The 18,417-nt window shown below is 40.5% G+C and overlaps 1 protein-coding gene across 10 annotated transcripts in view; it reads right to left on the reverse strand.

Moving 5' to 3' along the window:
* Positions 1-4,548: 4,548 nt before the first annotated feature.
* The window catches only part of SHROOM2 (shroom family member 2), a 194,573-nt gene continuing 180,704 nt past the window's right edge, over positions 4,549-18,417 (reverse strand). For 9 of the 10 annotated variants that reach the window (XM_024104470.3, XM_024104469.3, XM_024104472.3 and 6 more), the window contains 3 exons: positions 17,395-17,572; positions 11,777-12,049; positions 4,549-7,398 (listed from right to left, as the gene is read on the reverse strand). In XM_024104470.3, the coding sequence (XP_023960238.2) occupies positions 7,132-7,398; positions 11,777-12,049; positions 17,395-17,572 (718 nt within the window). In that variant the 3' untranslated portion in view covers positions 4,549-7,131. Of the gene's footprint in view, positions 7,399-11,776; positions 12,050-17,394; positions 17,619-18,417 lie in introns of all 10 variants that reach the window. The other variant, XR_010597652.1, reaches the window with a different exon arrangement.

Consider the following 18,417-nt stretch of genomic DNA (forward strand, 5'->3'; position numbering starts at 1 on the left):
TTTACATGTATGCTCAAACTACACGTAGCTTCTGAATGCCACTGTATTTGCAACTCCAGCTTTGCAAAGTTATGAAAATATACCATCCCATAAAGAAAAATCTACTCACCTTTTTATCCTGTCAACAATTATAATGAGAAAATTGGTTGTATTTTACTTCCCTCTATCTTCCCCTCCGCCCCCGCCTCCAAAAAAACAGCCCATCCCAGGAAAGTAGTTGAGCAGAATTTTGCAAGGCTGCCTTACTCATAAAGCACAATGAAGTATCATGATTTTCCAAAGGAAAAGTTAAATATGAGGTACTGTAGTTTCTTCATGTATTGTGCACATATGAAGATGGGGAGATAGAGCTGAGAAGCACAAAGGAGACGTTAAATTATTTTCTCTCCAGTAGGTCTATAAAGCATCTCCTTCATGGAGTCTTGAGGATCCTTTCTCAGTTTTCCCCACTCCTGAGGTCCCATATCACTGCTCTACTGGCTGAGGAAGACCAAGGACTACGAATTTGACCTTTGGTGCTTGCATGGCACCATTTAGCCCCTCTCAGCATATTTGATTTTCCTTTGTATCCAGAATAAAAAACAGGAGTACTTGTGGCACCTTAGAGACTAACAAATTTATTAGAGCATAAGCTTTCGTGGACTACAGCCTTCTTCGGAAGTGGGCTGTAGTCCACGAAAGCTTATGCTCTAATAAAGTTGTTAGTCTCTAAGGTGCCACAAGTACTCCTGTTCTTTTTGCGGATACAGACTAACACAGCTGCTATTCTGAAACCTTTGTATCCAGGGTTCCTGTCACAGTAGCTTTGGGAGTGGTTATGAACCACCTTCTTTGAGTTGTGTCTGTACACCCAAACTAAATAAAACTATCGCCCATGGCTTCTTCCTGTAATCTACAACAGTTTGTTCCAGCCGCACCACTGTAATGCTAAGTGTTACAACAACAAGAACAAAGCCATGCTAAACCTAATACATAAGCTAGAAAGGAAGGCTTTAAAGTGAAGGCAGCTATAGAACGCAAAGCAATGTCTTGTGTAATGCAGTTTTTGTTGATTTCCATCAGTTGTTGGCTCTTAACTCCTTCTGTGCAGGGAAGTTATAATATATTTGTAAAGCTCTCTCAGCGTACATAAGGTCCTTTGTCCTGCAATACTCCCGGAGACACGAGGCTATCACAGAAGTGGTGGTGTCTAGTAATATATAGGCTACCTGTTTTTACGGCTAATTTGCTGTGAACAGCTTGTGGCCCACTAAGACAAAACTCCTTCAGTGTACATGAGTGAGACAGCATCTCCATGAAAATATACGAACATATATTTTAATAGAACCATAGGAGCCTTCCTGAATCTGGCTCGTATCAAAGCACCTTAGTTCAGGTCTCATGACGGCAGATAACATTACTCATGTGCCTCTTTTGGTGTGCTGTATAAACATGAGGATTCAGATCAACTTCCTTTGAGTTTAGAGTTTGACCTTTCCAAGGATGAATGTGCAAAACTTCCACCAGTTTCGTAAATGCGTTAACTTAATCAATCATTCCCCACAGCAATCTTGCAACTAGTGAACATAAACATAAGACAGTTATAGTAGGTAACCTGGTTGAGGCCTAAAGGTACGATTGAACTACAAGTGTTTAATAAAATAGGAAGATAATATCTCTTACATATTTAGTGAACAGAAGGAATTCCCCAAACTCTTGATCCCCATTGGTTCTCAGTTCCAGTCTCCCTCCGCTAAGGTCAGACTAGATGATCCACTTAATGATCCCTTTCAACCTTAAAATCCATTACTCCAAGTCCCAGTCTTCTTCCTCTACAACTCCCAGTCCCACTTTCCTTTCCCTCCACAACATCCAGACCTTGTCATGTGTTTCCCCCACAGGTTCCTTGTCTCAATTAACTCCTTGTCCCTCTCGGTCCAGTTCTTGTCTCTTCATTCAGATCAGGCAGCTTCTTCCTCCAGGCTGCCTGGGTGAGAGCAGGTGGAGCATTGAAAGCACTGGAGAGACAGCATCCCTGCTCTCAGTTCTGGTGCCCCACACTGGCAGCAGTTCAGCACTGCAATTGCAGGGAAAGTCCCAGGCTGGAACATGTCCAGTGAAGACAGAATAGTTGGAGATTTTAGCTGTGAAGCTCTAATCAGCCTCTTCTGAGGATGTAAGAACTGAGATTTTTCTAAGCCTTACAATTCAGCCAAATTTGGGCAGATTTTTACAAGAATGGCAAAAAGGCTGACCAAAAGCCCCCCCATCCCCGCCCATTTTAAGTCCCTGCTCCAAAGCATGGGGGTTCTAGAACTTCTCAAGGAAAGGTCTCAAGAGTGTTTTTAACATGGACAAAAAGTATTTTTCATAGGCTTAAAAGAGCAGAACTGTTTAGGTTGAAAATTTCCAAAATAAAAAATCATCCGGAGTCAAAAATCTGGCATGGAAAATTTCAGTCAAATGGTTAAAGTTTGACAAAAAGTGATAAGCAACTGAAAACAGGATCTTATAGTGGAAAGAGTTAGGCAACCTCAATAACAGGTGATGTTACCAACTCGGCCTATAATTAATTAAACTAAGGTCTGGAAAAATACAGGTCTGTCTCATCTTACACTGGGGTTACGTTCCGCAGTCAGCGCCTAAAGCGAGAATCGTGTATAGTCAAAATTACATTGAGAGTAATGGCGGGCGGAATAGCCCGCACTACAGAAACAGTATTTAAATTGTTAATTTTCTCTTTTTTTGTTTTTGTCGACCGCATAAAGCTGAAATGGCGCATGTTAAATGTGCCTAAGATGCGACAGACCTGTAGTAGTTATGTGGTACTTGCATTAAATTGGACTCATTGCTTCACACTATTTTTTCCACTTATATTATAATTAAGCTCATGTCCTTCAACTAGGATATATTTTATTGTTAGAAATTTTGTCAAGCCTTAGCGGGTATAGCCTAACATAAAAACAGTAGAGAGGACAAATAGGTCTCTGTACCCACAGGGCATTTTAAACCTATTTCATGGAGCATTGTGCTTGGTTAAATAATAGATTGTGACCTAGAAAGATGAATAGGGATGGCTAAGTCGACCACGATGCCAATTCTATCATCAGCATAGTACAATACTTTCAGCTACGTTATTATTCTTACCATAATAGTGCTCACTGTGTGATAGGCGCTGTCCAACGATATGAAGTGGGACACAATTTATGCCCTAAAGAGCTCACAGTCTGAGACTCTCTCAGTTACTTCAGTTCCAAGCACTTCTTCAGTAATAAATAGGACCCCCGTGAAATCTGGTCTTTTGTGTGCTTTTACTCTATGCTATACAGATTTCACAGGGGAGACCAGTGTTTGGTATTTGGTAGGGCCCTACTAATAAATGACTGAGCTCTGCAAAACCACAGGCAGTAGTTTACTGAACCAGATTATGAGGCCCTGCCAGCTATGAATTGCCAGTCATGCCACATTGGTAATGAGAAGCATAGAGGCAGGTATAAAACTGGAAGCAATGACAGAAGTATGTAAGAAATAGTCAATAGCTACTGATTAGTCAGAAGGGGACACAGTGATACCAGGAAGTTTCTCTGAACTCTGGTGTGCTCAGCTACCTAAAACAGAAAGTCAACGCTAGAACAAGATCCTAGGCAATTTCAGTGGGCAGCAGAAGTTTCAAAGAGAGCACATTTCTGCAGGGACAACTCTTCTGTAGCTGCCAGCCTGAGTCTTACAAAAAGGAGAAAAAAAGAGCAGGAGATCAACACTAAGAGAAAAAAGAAAGATGTACAGTAAGACAGCAGTGTTCAGTAGGGGAAAAAGCTCCCTACAAAAAAACCAACTCCCCTCTACTTAATTTCAATATCCTGCATAAATTTTCCCATTGAGGATTACAAGGGCAATCAGAGCTCATGAAAGGGCTACCAATACCTGCTTTTTGTAGTCCACTAACTACAAATCAAGTTAATTTATTTATTAATTTAACCTCTTTGACATTTGTATATGATACAGTATTTTAAAGGTGAACCAATTCAACTAAGTTGCCCATGTTGATTAAATAGAAAAATCTTGTATCTTCCTCTATGTACTTCCCTCAGAATGTTTATTATTATTAGTATAGTGTAGAAGAAAGAGGAAAGTGGAAACCTAAAAAAAGCATACGCAAGAAGGATCAGTCAGAGAAGGGATGAAAACCATTCAGCCCCACTTCTTCCTAACCTTTCCTATTGATCACTATATTTACACTGAATGCCACGACTATGTACTCCTTCTGTTCTAGACGTGGGACTCGAGACTGATCAATTAATCTAAATTTAAAATAGTTTAACAAAAAAATGGATTCTGATTTTAGACCAGCAGGTAATTAGTCTGCTACCCTATGTGCTTTATCTTATATGAGAGATCGCAAAGTGGACATGAGAAAGAGTGCATCCGAAGAAGTGGGCAGTAGCCCACGAAAGCTTATGCTCTAATAAATTTGTTAGTCTCTAAGGTGCCACAAGTACTCCTGTTCTTTTTTCAATGAAAAAGTAGGCATCTTGATATTTTGACCGCATAAAATTCATGATAACTCAGTACACTGAAATATACAGTTTATTTCCTCAAAGTGAAGCAGTACGATTTGTCAGTAGGTAAATGTTAAGTGTCAAGCAAGAAAACTGTACACATTTTCACTCTGGGTTGCAAAATCCAAACAACTGGAAAAACCTGACAGAAATCTTTCACTATACAAAGAGATCTAAAATTGAGAGATGACATAAGGTGAAGTAGCAGCCATCACCTAATGATGCCAAAGGCAAAATATTAGCACCAGAATTTTTTTAAAGCAACAATATATCTATTTACAGATTTACATATAACATTGGGAGACAGCCATCTTCTGGTCCCAACTAACAGAGCTTTTGAGTACAATTTAAAAAGAAGAAAGTGGGACATGGTGAATATATATACTGCTTTGTGAAAACGACAATATATATAGCACTTTCAGTATTGCTATCTTTTTAAGAAAGATCTAAATCAAAGTACTGTACACACATAATGAAATTATATTATTATTCACAGTCACATTTCACATACACATCAGAGTAACCACAATATGTAAAAATTTTTAAAAAGTCACAGGTAAAACAATGCACACTACTTGACTAAAGCTAAACATAAATTATTTGGGAATTATTTAGCTTAGGATTTCTTATGGTAAAAGAATGGGTCCAAAGAGAAAACTCACTGGTCCTAGTATCAATTAACATAGCAGCAAATAATTGTGGGATTTCATTAGAAGTCTAAGTTTTGTAAACTGTAAGAAGAAATTAAGGCCAGATCATCAGGTTGTCTAAATCAGTAATTCCATTTGACTTTGATGGAGTTGATTTATACCAATTGATGATCTGGCCCAGGATACATCAATTAAGATCGTATAATAGGCAAAATGGTCCTTTTAACATTTATAGCTGTCTGCAAAGGGCTTGGTTTTAGAGAAGTTTTTGTGCCAAGTCCCTGCAATGCAAGCAGTTCACTGATCAGGAAAAAGTGACCAAGAGAAGCACTGAAAAAAGAGGATTTTGATAATAGACAAAGAACCTTTTGTCAATATTAAAATTGCAGGAACAGTGTAAAGAGTTGATTTTCTCTCATTCTGTTCAAAGAGTTTGCTACAGACTGGTATCCACGTCAGCCTTAAAAGTAGCTCCTTGTTGCAGAATCTGTTTGTTATCGAAACACAAAGATAAAGGGCTTTCTTTATATAATTTATATAATTTAAATACATGAAGCTAAGATTTCCCTTTGCCCTTAAAAGCTATATCTTAACGTAGAGATAATACATGTATACACAGAGCAATTCTGTAGTATTTGTAGGAGATCAAATCAGTTAATTCCATCATTGTGTTAAGAGATGGGTTAGCATGATGCAAATTATCAGAGTTTTACTGGATGGCAGTGTTACTATATCACCTCCAGTAGTCTTGGACTGACAAAATAGTGTCCTATTATTAAAGTGTATATGTCAACATGTGAAGTGAAAAAAATACAGATGTTCACAGTTACAAACCAGAGTTACTCTGAATACTGCATTGAACTCACGTGGCCTAGGTGTTTATATTGCATTTTGTGGTGAGGGAAGGAAGAAAGAAATAGCATTACATGGGTCATGTTGAATATAATTTAACCATTTATATAAAAAAGGTGAACCGTTGAACAAACAGAAGGAAAATAAAAGCAGTTCAATTTGTCCTGTTAACTTAGTGACTCTTTTCTACAAGGTAGCTGTGCTGGGGGGAAAACCCAAAGCAGCAAATAGATTTTCCAAATAGTTTAGTTGATAAATGAATTGACCCAAACTGGCAAGGCATCCTCAGTCCCATTTTTGAAATCAAATAACTTAGTAAGAAAAATGTTACAATATAAATGGGCCCACAACTGTTTCCATGCCATGCCAACCCCCTCCCCGCCCCCAAAAAACAAACACCATGATGTTTCTCTAAACCATGTGTTCTTAACTTCAGTAACATAGATCTTAAATGATTTTCAAGTTGGTTTAGCCAGTAGCCAGCTGAGATTGGTTTTGAAATTATTTTCTGAAAGGAGAAAGTGAGACCTTTTCTTATGAGATACATTACAAAGAAAAAGTGTCTGATGTACCAGGATCAAAGTGAGAGCAACCTGAATATAATATTAGACACATGACACACACTTCTCCTATTTGATGTGACTGTAAAAAAAAAAAAAAAAAAAAAAGCCCTAAAATTAGAGCTTTTTTATTCATTTGCTTTTGGGCTTCCCAGCAGTTTGTACAGCATCTGAAGACAATAAAGACTATCACATAACTTATTTTGAAAATCATTATTGTTTGCATGCACTATTGCAACAGACTTCACAATATACTGAATTCAAAGCTTAGAATCTAGCCTCTGCCTCCTGCAGAACTTTCTATAGGATAGGTTGAGAGACAAAGAACAGCTGTAGAGTTGGGGATTAAAAAGAGGGTTTAAAAAATTAAATACATTGTTCAAACAACAAGAAAGATTATTGCTAGAGTAGCTATTTTTCTCTTGTCTAACTTTGCCTACTAGACACAGATACAAGTCGGGGTTTTCACTTGCATACTTGGAAACTCTGCCCAACCACCAGTTTTCAAGTCTTTGGTCAGGCCTTGACCTCTTATTTGAGCCTTTCAGGTTGGAGGCTGTCGGTCAGACACTTGAGTTGCTCCTCCCCCAGCTTGATCTTGTCCTCTAGCTCTCTCTGCTCAATGATAAGGGCTGACTTCATCTTTACAAAGTGCTCATAATCTGCTAGGCTCTCTTCGCTTAGATAGTTCGCCAAAATGTCAAAGACAATACGCTCCCGTCGGTCCAGGTTTTCCTTCAGTTCTTTTGCATCTTCATGCTGCTGAGTCAGCAGCTTCTGCTTCTCTACCAATGTCCGCTTAAGAGAAAGAGAAACATATTACAGATACCAGTTCAAGACAAACAGTTTTCTGGTCAAACTTGAAGTCAATTTTACCTGCAGGGACAAGGATGAAGAGGTGTGTGTATGGCGGACTGGGACTAAGGGCTTGTCTATGCAAACAGTTTGTGGCAAGCTAGGAAACGCACGTACACCACAGTAGCCTGCCGTGGACTAACTGTCTGTGTGGCTCCTGCTGACACGCACTAACAATTTGTTAATGTGCTTTGATCTAGTCCCATTTCAAAGATGACTAGATCAAAGTGAATTAACAAACTGTTATGATGAGTCAGCAGGGTCCACACAGACAGTTAGTCCGTGGCAGGCTAGTTGGGGGTACATTCACACCCACATTTCCTGTGAACTCAATGTTTTTGTAGATAAGCCATAAAACTGCTGCTTAAAGGTGAACTTGAACTCCCAACTGCCACTGAGTTCTGATAAAATGAGTTAATAGAAGGGAATTAAACCGGCAGAGTCAGTAAAGCACTTAGGACTATAAAGCACATTTTATAAACACTGGTAAGTAAGGTCCTTATCAACTACTTTAGTGCTTAATGGTTTACAGGAAGAATTATAACAAATACAGCTGCCAGTGGGAAGCACTAGCATGAAGTAACATGGATGCCATTCTGATTTCCAGAAATGATTTGCAAGATCTACTTGCAAGTGTAACCAGCAATGAATTAAACCCAGATTAGGTCCTGAAATGACTGCCAAAGCATCAAACTGAAAACAAACTGCTTGGGGTTGAGAAGAGTTGAAAGAGAGCTTTTCATTATGCTTAGGGCCCTACTAAATTTTCAGCCGTGAAAACACGTCACAGACCATGAAATCTGATCTCTCCCATGAAATCTGGCTATTGTAGGGGAGACTGGATTTCAAGAGTTGGGTGGGTGGAGAGCGGCGGCTGCTGGCTGAGAGCCCAGCTCTGAAGGCAGCAGCACCACCGCAGAAGTGAGGTGGCATGATATGGGGAATCATCACTTTTGGGGAGGGAAAGGGCTGGCCTTATGGGTGGGCAAAGGGGTGACCACCTGGGGTGCCGGGGTCACCCCCCCGGCGCACGCACACACACACACACACACACACACACACAGCCAGCCCAAGGCCTCTTTAACTTCTAAGCAGTGAGCTCCAGCTGCTAGTCCTGGAGGGGCTAAGGAGGGCCAGAACTTGTTCCTCTGCATGGGTTGCTCCTGAGGCTGGGTTAGACCCATCTCTGGGAACCTCCCCTAACTGCAGGAAGCTCCGCGGCTGCTGGCTGGGAGTCCAGCTCTGAAGGCATCGCAGTCTCCAGCAGCAACGCAGACATCAGGGTGGCATAACATGGGTATGGTATTGCTACCCATATTTCTGCTCTGCTGGTGGCAGTAGCGCTGTCTTCAGAGCTGGGTGCCCGGCCAGCATCTGCCCTCCAACTGCCCAGCTCTGAAGGCAGCAGTACAGAAGAAAGGGTGGCAATACCACAACCCCCCATAATAGCCCCATCCCCACGACCCTATTTTGGGTTGGGACCCCCGTGATTACAATACCATGAAATTTCAGATTTAAATATCTGAAACTGTGAAATTTACGATTTTTAAAAACCTATGACTGTGAAATTGACCAGGATGGACCATGAATTTGCTGCATACTAACCCAATATGAACCTGATAGGGTTTTCTACCTTACTGTAATGTGCACTTTTCTAATCAGAAGTAAAGGCATATGATCATGGGGAATGGATGCGGGTGAAAGTAGGGGCAGAGAAGCAAAAACAAAAGCACAGCCCCTCCAAAAGATCAGTCTCTTCTCACTATTCCATGTGTCTCTACTGCTGGTACCCTGATACATCATACAACCAACTCTGTGGAAATCTCGCCTGACTTTTTATTCTGAGACACACTGGTGCACTGAATCTAGACATAGCATCCCCTTCATTGTGATGAACTGCTATGCCCAAGCAAAGCTGCTTCTCTGTGGTGACCTGGAGCATCAGCAGGGGGACAAAACAACAGGCAGAAGAGAGCTCTGTGCATGGAAGAAGAGACAAGGATGGAGATTCTGTTTACACACATGCATCTAGGCAAAAAATGTGTAATCATGTGTCATGTTTTCAGCTTCGTTCCCTAAGTAAATTCTCCTTTGAGTGTCTGCGCCATCAAGTGACAGTATCTGTCTGTACGTAGTATTAGAAAATGATTCACATTAAAAGAAGGCTAAAAACATACAACTACATGTTAATGTGTAGAATTCCCAGTAACACTAAAGGAAATTATACACATCAACAAGAGAATTTGCATACAGAAAAAAAATCCATGAAGATGGAATTAAAGTTCAGACTAATTTGATGCTGAGAGTAATTTGACAGTAAAAATTCTTATAAAATGCGCTAACGATAGCATGCAACTAAAAGACATTTCAGAATTAAAGTTCAACTTCAAGAAACAAACGCTTGAAAATGCTGTTAAAATAGGCATGAAATCCTAACTCTGCTTCTGTGACACCGGCCTCATATCTGCTCCTCTTCTCCCCTCCTTGCACACCTAATTTCATAAGCTATTTTTGTAACAAGGTCTTTTTCACAAGGGCATGGAGGTGGGAGAAGATTATTTTCTTCTCCCACAAGGTACTAGTATGTGTGTGCACATAGGGAAGATGCACTCAATCCCAAGATTCTTCCTAGAACTCAGAAATGCTGTTTGGAGAGGTCCTAGCAATGGGACTCCATTTCCCATGGAAGAATGAGGGGTGAGGGAGGAGATAAGTGGAGCTGTCTTAGGCAGGAGCACTGTTAGCTTCCGCTAGTGCCGCCCCGGAAGCCAAGAGCAGGAACTTTTGGGGTGTGAAAAAGGGATGAAAATCTTACTGGTGTCAGTCCCTTTTGGTAGGCTATGGAGGCAAGATGTCACGAGCAGGTTATGAGCTCTGATTGTTGGTGGCTGTGGGGGTAACAAGCCAAAATTTGGTGGCAGGCTATGCCTTTTCCTAGGGTTTTTTGGGGGGGGCGGGGGGGAGGGAGGGTGGTAGAGGGGCAGAAGAGATGGGGAATCAATGGCAAACCTCCCTAGAAACTGGTTTACAATTTGAAGACCCCTGCAAGGCAAAGAGCCAGTGACTTTTGTTTTTAAATGAAAGCCTAAGTATCTCCCAGCCATATCATGCCCTTTTAAAGTCCACCACTGCACAATGGACCATTCATATAGTCTTAAATTGCTAGTGAACACCTTTGCAAACATGCCTTTCCTGCATCAAAAACCAATCCTCCGCTCTAGATCTTTTCAGGAAAGATTTTTTACAACATGATTAAAAACCCATGTTTATTAGATCCAGGTCTTTAAAAAGTGTGTCCAAGTTGTGCAAAAGACTGCACCGGGGCCACAGGCCAGCAATGCAAAGTCTGACGAAGAGAGGTGCTTTTTTCAGCTTTTTAAAAAAATAATATAATAAACAGCAATCTAAAGTCAGACTTGCAAAGAAAGGAAGTCTCAGTTTTAACTATGGAGAGACTGTGGCTACCAGATAATACTATATATCAATAAGTTTCCATTTCTCTGCTGTTACAGAAAGATTAGTAATGAATACCTTGGTCCTTAAAATCCTTCCAAAAAACCTACTTCTGCTGAGATTCCTATAAATCACTACCATCTGGCACTGACCAGGTAAATGGGAAGCCATGACTTCCATTTTTTCTGTCAAACTTATTATTTTTTTTTAAAACACTGTGTTCCCATTTAGCCCCACCCCATTTCTCTATTTTTTGTCCACTACTGCACCCTGTCAGTTCTCTAAAGCAGGGACCATTGTCTTTGTTACATGTCTATACAGTATCTAACGTAATGAGTCCCGATCACTGACTGGGGTTCCTTGGTGCTGCCATTATACAACTTAATAATAGTACATTGTCAACAGTGCATATGGACTGGAACTCAAATACAATCTGTTCATTTTTAAGCATCCCAAACTGCTGAGTCAGACAATTACTTTTAGTTTGTTCTTCCTCACTTATTTTTTCATTTATTAAAGAAACAGGAGGCTACTCTGCTCATCATCTTTCATCAAGGCACTTGTCTTTTAGTGTTTTAGAGGGAAAGGCATGTCAGTGCTTTTAAACAACCTGCTCTCCTAAACCTGGGCACAAAGTGTCATGCATTCTTCAGGGCCAAGCCACTTGTAGTGAATGTAGTCTGACTGAAGGCAAGGCATGGTTATGAGTATTAACGAGATCTAATGAAAGCAGCCTGATGTGAATCATCAGCACATCAGTTTTCTGCCCTCCACTCTCTTGCCCACCTGTTTTTCAAATAAAAAAGCCTACCACGCTGGCTCCTTCAATACCAAAATAACACTATTGCCCTTTAGCAACCTGCCTTACCCGTTCTTCAGGAGAGGCATTTTCATCCAAGTTATTCAGGGCATTTTCCACCCGGGCCAGACGACCCGACAGTGACAGCAGCAGGTTGACCACTTTGTCCAGGTCCCCGATGAACATCCGGAACTTGTCAAACTCATTAGGTTTGCAGACCTCTTTCACAATAGCCTCCACCTCATCTCCTAGTGCATTGTTCGCTTGGATGTCTTCCAGGAGTGTTTCCCGAGCTTCGCGCAGCACCTGCAGCTTCCTACTGATGCTATCAATGAGTTTTTGCTGTGGACAACAAAAGGGGAGTAAGAATTTATTAGTGACACTTGACCCAGCAGAGATGGAAACAGAGGTTTCCCTCCATACATTCTGTTCCAATAGCTCAGGGAAAAAAGTCACACATGGCTCTCTGCTGAAAAGTGTCAGTAGCAATGGTAAAGTACCCCAAACTTCAGCATCAGACTCCCCTCCCCTCCCAGAATATATCTGTTTACAAAGCCCAAAACAAAACAGGACCCCTCTACCATAGATTCTTAGGCCTCAATCTTCCTCTCATTGAGGTCATCAGCAACATTCTCACTGACTGAGAAGAAGCTGGATCACGTCCTTAATTTGCTTTGTTACATGGCAAACCCCCAAAGAAACACCAGCCACTGATTCTGATTAGCACTGGGCTGTGCGTTTATGACTGCAAGGGAAACTGTGATTATGGCATTGTTGTCCAACTAGAGAATTCAAGTGTACAGATAAAGTTTTTCGCATGCACATTAGCTTACATTTCACTGCTAAAAAAGGCTTTCAAGCTTCAGGAGAATTACTTCACATGGCAAGAAATCAAAGTTACTCTATCTTGTTTTTTCTCCACCAGGGAAAGGGGAAGCAGAAAGGAATCTGTTCTCGGTCACTCACTGGGCTCCCGGGAGTCTCTCCATTTCCTCCCTAACCCTGTTATAGACACTCCTCTGTGATAGATTAAGGGCAAATCTGCAACTCTGCCCACCGTGGAGCTGAGATGTCAGTCCATGGAGTAGAACACTTCACTTAAGACATATGGCCAGCTGGCCAGAGAGCAAGGAGGTGCAGGTGTTCACAGCTGATTCCTGCCCCCAATTCTTTTGTCCTCATCATCACACTACGCGTTACAAGAATTCTTCAATGTCTCACATGTTGATGGTGTCACTCATTTAAGCCCCAAAGTTATCTGCATCCCACAGAAATCTAGTCTCCCCTCACTTTTATGTAGAAAGCTGTTTACACAAGAAGCAATGAATCACAAAATTATTATTAAGGATTAAATACCAGCATCACTGCATGAATTTTTTTGTATCCCTGTCACACAATGCAACCCACATCTGAGGCTTGGCAGGTTGAGAGGTATGTACATTACAGACATATGATGTTTATCTAGACTTTGATAGTGTTCTGGATTCAAAATATCAGGACACAAACTTTTGATGGACTTAGGTCTACATTACCCTTAGCTTGAGTGCCCACCCTTTGGCAATTCACCACCATGGCAGAAGACAAGACGTCCTTTGGAGCTTACTACTGCTACCCCTTAGATCAGCTTCAAATTTTCAAAAGCCGATTACTGAGTAGCAAAAGTACTCTCTCCTCCTCAAAGACTATCCCCACAGCACTCTCAATCATAACCATTCTTGGGGTGGAGGCTGATGGTGCTAAGCAAAATATGGGCATAAAAAGCTAGTCTTCCACATGCTAGGCTAATACTAACACATGGCCTACTATGCTGTTGGAATCTTTTACTTCCTGCCAGGCACGGCCCAGCTCCCGGCATTGTGACCTAGCGCACAGAGCTGCAGCACTGCTCAAGTGTGGCCCAGCTGCCACTCTGTCATCATGTGAGGGGGGGCCAGGCCAAATGTGAGTGATGCTGCAATTCCATGTGCCAGGTAGCAATGCCTGGAGCGGGAAGCCGGGCACCAACTCTGCAGAACAGCGGCTGCAGAAGCCACTGCGGTGGGGTGAATTTTTCATTTTATGTAATTTTTTATGTTTTTCCCCCTTTTATTTCATGCTATTTTGTATTTGTGAAAAACATGGGGCTCAAATAATAATTAGTACTTCTACAGCACCTTCCAGCAAAAGGTCTCAGAGTACCCCAAAAACACAGCCTTAACATCCCTGTGAGGTAAGTATTATTTCCATTTGATAGAGAGGGAAACAGACTTCCCCCTGGCCATGCAGTGAGTCACTGCCAGAGCAGAACTAGAGCCCCAGTCTCCCGACTGTGTTCTCTGTTGTTACCACGCTGCCTTCCTAAAAAAATTCTTCCTTTGGGAAGGGGTCTTGTATGCCTGTAAAAGACAACAGCATGCCTCATCTTTCTGTAAATATTAATCATTTTTCACGTGTTAGCGTCAATTTCTAATGCAGGTTATATTGTCTAAGATGGTAATTACTTTGTAATACCGCTTTACATGTTTGTTTTTCTTGTAAGCGTCTTTATTTCCTGGCACACTTGTCAGGAACTCTGATTTCAACCAACCAATTGAATACGTACAATTACACAGAAACCCATCCCTGTTTCCCAGGAATGTGTTACGGACCCTTACACCGTATATAGGAAGGTATAGCCATTTTCAGAGTTACACAGAGTAAGCATTGACAGTTTGTTTTGGGAACCACCTGTAACTCAGCCACCCTACTAACAGAGGCCAACTGTAGCTTAAAACGTAACAAAGAGTACTTCTGAAATCAAACATATGAATGATCTGGGCTGGCTCTATCCTGTTTTGATTTAATATTCTCAGGCCAGGTTAATCTGTATTGGGGTTATCTGCGTTGTCTGGGTGTCCAAAAGATTAAGGTAGTAAGCAGTTTTACCGATGCAGGCTCTACTGACTGATTAATCTGAACGATTTGATTTTTTGTTCCCTCCCTAATGCAAATGAAGTTTGATTTGGATTAACTGGGTCAGGCTGCTATAGTCCTATTTCCTAGGATGCCATGCAATTTAATAATCCTACTATTTTATTACAAGATGCATGATTAAATATAGTCATACTCTGTGCTATATTGCCCTGCTAATATGCCTAAAACTAATCATGGAAGGACCCCCTTAAATGTGAGGAAGGTCGATCAGTGTACATGCACATAGCCTTTTTTCTAAGACTGTCAGTAGACACATCAGTTTTGATGTGGACACATACTTATTTGGAACTGAGCTGAGATGAACAACTCTTTCCACACAGACCACCCAAGGAAGATGACTTTGAACTCACTACTGACTTTTGCTAAATATGAATATGGGACCTCCAAAACAGATTAAAAACGACATATCCCATTAGTAATCCACTGAGCCATAATGTCTTCTTGGCATCAATTACAGTTCTGAAATGGAATGGGGGTGAAATGTAGTTACCAAGTTTGCTAGTGTAGACCAGACCACATGGACCTGATTTTCCGGAATTCTTGTTACTTTAAATAATGGCAGAGAAACTGATTGGATCCTTGTTAATTTCACTCAGCAGCAGCTTAGCAAAGCGAAGCTATTAGCAGCAGCAGATACTCTCTCTCTGCAGGCTTAGGAAGACAGCACTACACTGGGTTTACACTTGTGGGTTTGCACTCAGTTCTCTGCCTCATTTCACACTAGATTCATGTCTGAAAAGACTAGAAAACCTCCCACTAGCCATGGGTAGATTTTTCAAACCCAATATAACTTCAAGGTCCCTTTTATTACCTCCCTACATCTATTCAAATCCATGTATATTATTATATTTGTGCTAATCATATTGTTCCTCAATAAATATATTGCTTTACATAACCACAACATTTCATTTATTAGGGAGACTGTCTCTAATTATTTGGAATAGATGTGCGCAATTTCTCTGCATAAAATTCACACACCCATCCTGAGTGTTCATCATCATTTTATTATTTTAAATAAATAAGAGGACAGCAAGTATATTGCAAAAAAGAGAATGGCAGGTGTAAACTGGTCCTGGAAAACCCACCGTGAATCCCAGATTGGACTAAAAGCACGATTTCCCATAAAAGAACTGGTGAGTTTCAATGAATTAAGAAACCGGTTCAAAGCATACAGTAGACTGACAAATAAATGACAATATTCAAGCTTTCAGGCCCCAAAGGTCCTTTTTTCAGCAGCTGGCAGTTATGTGCAATTGGACCATGTTATAGATCTTGGCAGTTTTATAAGGACGGCTTGACCCATTTACTGTGATTTGCATACACTGCATGACGAGATCTAAGATGAAAGCCTGCTGGATTGAGAGCTCACATTCCACTGCATGCAAAGGAGCAGATGGGTGAGTAAACAGGAATGTGTATATCACAGACATGAGAGAGGGAGGGGGTCTAGTAACACTAGACATGGACACACTTCTCAGGCTGTATAATCTGTGTTTAGTGGTGTGGGGGAAATGATGAAGGGAAATATGTTTTCCATATAAACAGACACCACCACAAATAAAGAACATTTTGACTGAGAAGCTTGTGGATTGTCATTTGTTGGTTGGGTCAAAGAAAACGGTTTCAATTTCCAACTTGTGCACTTTTTCCTCAATCAACATGACCAGAACATTTTTCTGTCTGAATCAATGAAAACAAAACAAAAAAAACAATTATTGGCATTACACGGACCAGATAAAATGAAGCAAGAATCATTAATGCTCTTCTCTAGTCTAATAATTGCTTAAAACTGCAATGGAATCCTTAACATATCTGAACAGTTTTTAAAAACAATTTCCCTTTTATTCAATTAAAGGTCATTCCTACCAGTTTTGATTACTAAATGAATACTGGAGGTTGATCATGACAGTTTACGTTCACGAAAGAAGATATCCCGGAACTGAAGGCAGCTCCTTCCCTGGTATGCTGTTTTAAGCAAATATAGTTAAAACTAGACCACTGTTAACACAGAAACAGATGGCTGAATAGCACAACAGATGATTTTCCCCACTTTCTCATGACAGGGAAGCAAGGTTAAAATCTATTTGTGCCAAATGAAGAGAATCTGGTGCTCTCAACGTAACTAAGCTGACACTGTACAACAACCACAAAATCACCACTTCACACAGATTCTTAGGACTGGAATACTATGCAGGTCAAGACTAAGGTGCCACAGGGATCTGTGTATGTACGGGACTGTGGTTAATGGTGATGTGTGAACCGAGCACCCACCAAACTGCCTATTTAGCTCCAGTCAATGTTATCAGGCTCTTGAGTTCATGAGCAGTAAAAAAAAAAATTGACAGAAGACAGATGGTCTAATTTTCAAAAGCCTGGAGAAGTCCAAGGGCCCACTGATTCCAGTGGGATTTGTGGGTGCTCAACAACTCTTTCCCAAAGCACACGTCTCTTACACACAGATATTCTCAGGTGGAAAGGTTCTACAGAGAAGGACAAAAACATTCACACAAAGATTTTAAAAATATGTCTGTCTTTCTAAAGTTAAGTTCCTACATCCATAGCTAGACACAAAAATAAGCGACTTGATCTTTCAAAACTGCTGAGCACCCAGGAAATCCCACTGGCTTAAAACCAGGTCTCTTATTTAGATGCTTAACTATGGATTTAGCAGCCTAATTTTTGACATCCAGGTTTGAAAATCCTATTAAATATTTCAAAGTGCAAAACTGTGTTACCTTCTTTTCTGACAAGTCATGATCAAGCTCATCTTCAGAATCCTCTTCGCTCTGCTGCTGCTGTTGCTCCTGCATGTCCTTCATTTTAATCAGCAATTCTGCTTTTGGTGCAGACGTGCTGTAGTAAGTGGAATTGGTTGTCAAGGAGATGGCAGAAGGCATGCCCTGCTCCTCTTTCCTGGTAAAAAGTCATAACTTTAATTAACTGCCTGACATCCTGAGCACTGAAAAGAGAGAACAATCTTTCAAACCCATCATTTTGCCAAGGAAATGGACTGTTTAATGGAAAGATGAGAACTATGGTAACAATGCAGGGTCAAATGTCTGAGGAAAAATTGCCACACCGTCAGTCACAAAAGCTAGTTATCAATTTAGGCAATTAAAAGGAACTAGCAAAACCTCCAGCTGAAAGCATTTATTTTCAGTCTGTCTTTTAATTGCACTTTGCATCAGTGATTAAACCATCATTTACTATTCTTGATTATACAGGCATTGGTATGAAGGCAGTGCTTTTGTCTACATCTGTGCTCTCACTGGTTAGTGATTCCATAATCCTCAAAACACATCTTTTGGTGAAAATGCAGCAGATCACATTTCATTTTCTCTACTATGAACCTTAAAGATCCTATTATTTTATGCAACACTCTTTTGACTAGTTAAAAAATGGCCTTTATGGGAATTTTAAGAGACTCAGGAAGTAGAGTAATAAAAACAGAAATATTAGCAATGATCAACAAAACCAAAAATACCATAGCTGATGAAGCAGTACTGAATTTTCAAAATGCATTTAGTAAACATTTTTAAAATGAAAGAATTAGGACACTGTTAATGCTTAAAACTCCCCTATCTCTTGACTGGCACATTGTTATGCAAGCATGACTATCTCCAGCTCCAAATTAATTCAATGGAAGTAGCAGGATTCACAAAAGGATCAGATATTTACATAAGTAACATGAATATCCAGTATTATAATAATAAAACAAAACCAAGACATTTAGAAGGGATATAAACTTTCATGCTTCT

The sequence above is a fragment of the Chrysemys picta genome, chromosome 1, assembly GCF_011386835.1.
Source record: "Chrysemys picta bellii isolate R12L10 chromosome 1, ASM1138683v2, whole genome shotgun sequence".
NCBI classification, from domain to species: domain Eukaryota; kingdom Metazoa; phylum Chordata; order Testudines; family Emydidae; genus Chrysemys; species Chrysemys picta.